The sequence below is a fragment of the Dipodomys merriami genome, unplaced genomic scaffold (genome assembly GCF_024711535.1).
Source record: "Dipodomys merriami isolate MVZ:Mamm:240054 unplaced genomic scaffold, mDipMer1.0.p SCAF_2066, whole genome shotgun sequence".
Classification (NCBI taxonomy): Eukaryota; Metazoa; Chordata; class Mammalia; order Rodentia; family Heteromyidae; genus Dipodomys; species Dipodomys merriami.
The window spans coordinates 32,184-38,245 of NW_027203456.1; the positions used below are offsets into that span (position 1 = coordinate 32,184).

General features: G+C 44.8%; 1 protein-coding gene across 1 annotated transcript; it reads right to left on the reverse strand.

Moving 5' to 3' along the window:
• Positions 1–4,836: 4,836 nt before the first annotated feature.
• On the reverse strand, positions 4,837–5,729 carry LOC138833407 (undifferentiated embryonic cell transcription factor 1-like). Its single transcript, XM_070031753.1, has 2 exons — positions 5,255–5,729; positions 4,837–5,093 (listed from the first exon to the last, which is right to left on the reverse strand). Exons 1-2 carry the CDS (start codon positions 5,727–5,729, stop codon positions 4,837–4,839), a joined length of 732 nt encoding a protein of 243 aa, XP_069887854.1.
• Between the last annotated feature and the right edge of the window lie 333 nt (positions 5,730–6,062).

Consider the following 6,062-nt stretch of genomic DNA (forward strand, 5'->3'; position numbering starts at 1 on the left):
AAGCATGGTCTACCTCGAACTTATTAAGGGCCGAAAGTTATATCTGACAAACTTGTAAGAATCCTTACTCCTTTGTGTGGGCCTGCTGGAACTGTTACAAAAAAAAAAAACTATAAGAGCAAACTGAAATAGCAATTAAGCAATTATTTTGGTAATCCTAATTTTTCCTTTTTGCACTTTGAGAAAAATATTAACAATTTAACTTTCAAACTTTATAACCAGGAATTCATCTCCATTTTTTTGCCAGTCCTTGGGATTTAACTCATGGCATACGCATTGTCCTTGAGCTTCTTTTGGTCAAGGCTAGCACTGCTTCCTGCTTTTTCTGAATACCTGGTAGTGAGGAATTGAACTCAGGATTTGATGCATGCTAGGCAAGCACTCTACCACTAAGCCACTTTCGCAGCCCAGCCACATTCCCAGCCCATCCAATCCTAATTTCTTTTTAAGTTCAAAGAATTTTTTTTTTGTTGTTATTGTGAAAATACCATATGTAGAGGTTTCAATTACATGGGCAAGGTGATGAGTACATTTGTTGCCTCCTCCTTTCTTTCCCCTTACAATATCTTCCCACCCTCCCCATCCTCCAACCCCTCCGCCCCCGCCATGGGGGAGGGACATACAAAGCAACAAACAAATCATCTTATAAATATGTTATAAACAATAGCAAGAAAGAAAAACTATTCGAGTCCTTATCTTGGGGTTCATTTAACCTTACATCAACGTATCTGACTGTTTCTGATTGTCTCAGACATGTACTAGTTATTGAAAATAAGGGAAACCATGGGACCTATGTTTCTTTAGGCCTGGCTTACTTCATTTAATATATTTTTTTCCCAAGTCTTTCCATTTCCTAACAAATGGGACAATGTTATTCTTTCTGATAGCGGCATAGAATTCCATTATGCATATATACCACATTTTCTTGATCCATTCATTTACTGAGGATCATCTGGGTTGGTTCCATATCTTAGCTGTGGTAAATAATGCTGCAATAAACATAGTTGTGCTGGTAGCTTTAGTACGGCTTTGCTTGTGATAATTCCACTAAATGACCAAAAGTGGGATTGCTGGGTCACAGGGGAGGTCTATGTGGAGTCTATGAGGAACCCACTTTAAAAACTTGAAAAAGGAATCAAAACAGAAATTAGAAAATGGAAAAACCTCCCATGCTCCTAGATTGGAATGATCAACATCATGAAAATCGCAATACTTCCCAAGGCTATCTAAAAATTCAATGCGATACCTATCAATATTCCAACCTCATTCTTCAGGAAAATAAAAGAGGCAATCCAAAAATTCATATGGAAAAATAAAAGACCATGAATAGCAAAAGCGATCCTTAACACAAAGAACACTGCTAGAGGAATATCAATACCAAATTTCAAACTCTACTACAAAGCTGTAGAAATCAAAACAGCTTGGTACTGGCTCAAGAACAGATCTCAGGACCCATGGAATAGAATTGAAAACCAAGAAATGAACCCACATACCTATAACTTTGTAATCTTCGATAAGAGGGCTAAAAAAATAGAATGAAAGACAGCCTCTTCAGTAAATGGTGCTGGCAAAATTGGTTAACTACTTATAGAAAACTAAAGCTAGATCTTTATATATCACCCTGCATCAGAATCAGCTCCAAATGGATCAAAGACCACAGAGTCAAAGCAGACACTCTGAAAACATTACAGGATGGAATAAGAGAAACCCAGGTCTCCAAAATTTTCCTAACAGAGACCTAGAAATACAACAAATCAAAGAAAGGTTGGACAAATGGGATTGCATGAAATTGCAGAGCTTCTGCATGGCAAAGTACATAGCTAGCAAGATCAACAGAAAGCCCACGGATTGGGAGAAGATCTTCACTAGCCATACAACGGACAAGGGTCTCATATCTAAAATATACCTGGAACTCAAAAGTTAAATCACCCAACAACAAACCTTGAAGAAACAACTGCCCAAGAAATAAGTGGGCTAAAGTCTTACCAATCCTAATTTAAGCCTTTTATTAATCTCTGCTTTAACATTTTATACTTTAGTTTTCATTTGTATTTTGAAAACTCCTTTGAAATCTTGAGGATATGTACCACTATTTCCTCTTGGCTACTCATTTTAAAACAGATATACATTAAAAACTTTTGAACTCAAATGACCATTTTTTGTTAATGCAAGAATTAATCACCAGTACTGTACCAAGAAGCTAGACTTAACACCTATATGCTTTTTTATTTTTTTGGTGGGGGGTGTCTGGTTGTGGGCCTGAACTCTGGGCCTAGGTGGTGTCCCTCAGGTCTTCAGCTCAAGGCTAGAGCTGTACCACTTGAGCCACAGTGCCTCTTCTGGTTGTTTCTTTTCTGCTTATGTGGTGCTAAAGAACTGAGCCCGGGCCTCATGCATGCAAGGCAAGTGCTTTACCACTGACCCACCTTCCCAGCCCATCTATATGCCTTTTAAAAAAACATATCCAATTGCAGAGTATCAATGAAAGCAAATCATATACTAATAAATTTTCTAACCATATTTTTAAGGCTTTTTCAAAGTTAATACATCCAAGTGGCAGTTTTAGGAATACCAATCAGATCATGACATCACTCATTTTTACCATTATGTTTCCTGTGTCTGTCTGCAAGAGAAAGGGACAGGACAAAGATTGGTCATACAGCCCCTCCTAAGGAATGTGCATGCACCCAACTCTTCAGGGTTAGTTGAACTACCTTTGTGCCAGCTTGCCCTCTTCTACCATGCGTGGACTCCCCCCAGGGTCTGTCCCAACCTGCATGACTGGCTGAGCTGCACGTCTGCCTCTACATCCCTCACCTCAAAAGACAGTTCTTCTATTAGAGTCTAAGTTTTTCCCTTTTTTTTTCTTGATTCTTGAATGAAATAGTTTCAGACAGAACAGGTAAAGTTTTAGACAGAACAGGTAAAATCTTTGACAGTGTTAAATAAACCTTTATATTTAAATTTCTAATAGTATCCCCAAGTTTTAGCAGAGGGAACTAAATCCCAAACAGCCAATGCCTTTTTGTTGAGTCAGATAACTTGATTACAGTGTAAACAACCTTTGCATTTTAAAATACCGAATTTTAAAATACAGATTTTGATTTGTAAATTAAAGAATTCTTAGAAAGTTTAACTAAACTTCCTGTTTAAAACAATACAATAATCCTTTAAGATATTTGGCATACAAATCTGATGACATTCCTTACAGTTTAAACTCTTTTTTTTACAGCATGCTGATTTTCATCTTGAACATGTTCCAACATACTCATACAAAACTTAAAGTGCACAAAAATGAAAATCAGTCCAGAATCTTGATCTAAAGATTTAAGATTTGTAAAACAAAGTGCCTTTGCTGAGCTTCATTTACCCAGGGCTTGCTTGTTTAGCAATGCATTTTACCAATTGGCCTTGTGAATACCTTCAGCTGGAGGAAGGCTAGGTGGGAGTCACCTGAAACTGAACTAGCCTATCTTTTATCCAATTTTCTTTTTAGACAAGAGCATTTTACAATTTTTTAACTGTTCGGACAAGCCAAATGTCCAAACGAGGCTCAAACTGTCTATGCCCTCACCTCCGGCTGCCTCTGCAGGAAAATGCAGCCTGAAGCTTGTAAGGTCTTGCAACCTCCCATGCCCACGTCCTGACTGCTGCAACACAGACAAAACAGAGCAGGTCTATGACCAGGCCCAGACAGAGCTGGAACTTTTATTCCCCCAGAGATGTCCAAATGAACAAAAATAACAGATTCTAATAACTTGAATAATTGTCTGGGTTTTTTTTTTCAGAGAATGGTGAGCTCTGGCGTTTAGGGTACCTGACTTCGGTGACTGAGAGCCCCAAAATAACTCTCTGAACCTAGAAGAGAGGTGTTAGTTTAGAGGAGCTCTCCTGCAGCCATTTTACATTAAGGGAGGGCCAATCTACCTGGCAGAGAGTGCAGAGATGACCTTGGGTAACAGTACTCATATGCCCTGGCTTTTTCCTGAAAATAAGAAAAGGGTTCTAAAAGCATTTCCAAAAGTGATGGATAAAGAAGTTTGGTGCATTTCTACAAAAAGCAAGATATCAGTGATCTCAGAATTAGCTTAAAGAGAAGTTGTTTCTTACTTTTCCTGCTTGGGCCAAATAAGCTTTCCCCTTGGAATTTTATCAGCACCAGAGTGGAGAACTAAGTTTGACAGGAGATTCTCCACCTCATCCCAAGGTTTCTCCAACATCTGGGGTTAGGGTTGTAGACATAGGTTTAACAGGAGATTCTCCATCTCATCCCTTTCTCCATGCTTGTGGTTCTCAGACATTTAGACAGAAATGTCAACTAAAACAGACACAGATAGGTGGCCACACAAACCAAATGGTCAGACAGGCATAAGCAAACAGCAGCAGAAGGCACCTCCAACAGACAGACAGAACAAATAAGAACCCAAGTGAGGCCAGACTCCAGGTTAAGAACCCTAATCTGCCTCCACTGGGGAGAGGCGCATCCCAAACTCCTCCGTGGCTGGGAGTTCTGCTGCATCCCACCTCCCCTTCTGCCCCTTCCACTATACCTGGCCAGGCTTTTCAACTTACCTCTAGAGGCTTTTGAGTTCTAAGTTCCTGCTAGGAACTTCTCTCCACAGCTGTCCCCTAGGGAGTGGCTCTTCTGACACCAGTCCAAAGTCCCTGAACTCAAGGCCCAGGGTCCTGGATCTCACTTGGGCCTACATCTATTATATCCTGGATCCAAAAGAGACTTCACGAAACCCAGATAAAAGTGCTAGGAACTTTATTATTATTATTTTTTTATCAAAAAGGCTTTCTTGAATGCTGGGGGTGGGGGGGGTGGCGGGGTGGCTAGCTCGGCTTGCCCAGGATGCCGCACAGGGTGGCCACGCTGCCCAGGATGAAGCCCAGGGCCAGGGACAAGGTCTGGTCGAAGGAGCCAGGCAGCTGCTCCACGTGCTGGTTCCGGGTCAGCAGCTGGTCTCGCAGCAGGCCCAGCATGCCCACGATGTTGCCCAGGTGCGTCAGCGTCTGCAGCAGGGCAGCATTCAGCGATGGTGTGGCGGCCGATGGCAAGAGGTTGGCAGGGGCCCAGGGCGATGCGGCAGCTGCGGGAGGGAGCGCAGGGTCAGTGCTGCAGCCCACCCTCCGGCCTCTGACCCTCCGGCCCCGGCCGCCCCTTCCAGCCTCCAGCCCCAATCGCCCTCCCCCCCCCACGCCCCCCCCTTGCCCTGCCGACCCTTTCCCTCTCCCGCGGCCGCCTGCCTACCTGGCTCATCTAGGGCTGGTGCGGGCGCGGAGAGGGCGGGGTGGCGGCCATGCTGTGGGCACCCCGGCCCCGCGGGGCGGCGGCGGGCGCGCTCGTCCGGCCCATCGTCGCCCAGCAGCCCCATGAGCTCGTGGATCTGTGCGTCCAAGGGCCCGGGCGCTTGGCCAGTGGCCTTGGGCACCTTGTTCTTGAGGAACTTGTAGCAGCGAGGACATTTTGCGGGAGTGCGCAGCACCTGCCTCAGGGCTAGCGCCACCGCCCGCGGTGGGGTCCCTGGTGCGTCCTCAGCTGGCGGCAGCATCTCGCCCATGGGATCTGTCGGCGAGGGCAGCACCAGCGGTGGCGGCCGCCTGGGCCGGAGCAGCATCCCAGCGGGCCGCATGGGCTCCGGGGTTGGGGCGGTGCCCGGGGGCCTGCGGGGGCCCGGGGGGTTGCGAGGGCCTGGGGGCTGGGAGACCCTGGGCGGCTGTGGCATCTCGGCTGCCCGCACACTCTCTGCCGAGCTAGGAACTTTATTACTACCACATGGGACCACTTCCTTCCACTGGGAAAGTAGGAACAGCCTTGAGCTCAGGGTAGGATGTGTTTTTATAGGGGTAGATTAGATAGAGTTATATATACAAGCCATGCAAGGCAGGTTTGGCATATTTTTCATTGGTTACAGTTATATGACCTTTAAATTAATTTGTTCTTTATGGTAATATCATATGTAATCATTTGTAATAGGTCACTCATAGTGGGACCACTCAGCGGTGGTCTTCAATTGGTGGGCTTAAGGCCTTGTTACCAAGGCAAGCAAGCAAGGTTA

Coding starts and splice junctions, on each gene's coding strand:
- LOC138833407 (XM_070031753.1), bottom strand. CDS start 5,729: ATGCCACAGCCGCCCAGGGTCTCCCAGCCCCCAGGCCCTCGCAACCCC. Junction 5,094..5,254: donor ACCAGCCCTAGATGAGCCAG/GTAGGCAGGCGG, acceptor TCCCTCCCGCAG/CTGCCGCATCGCCCTGGGCC.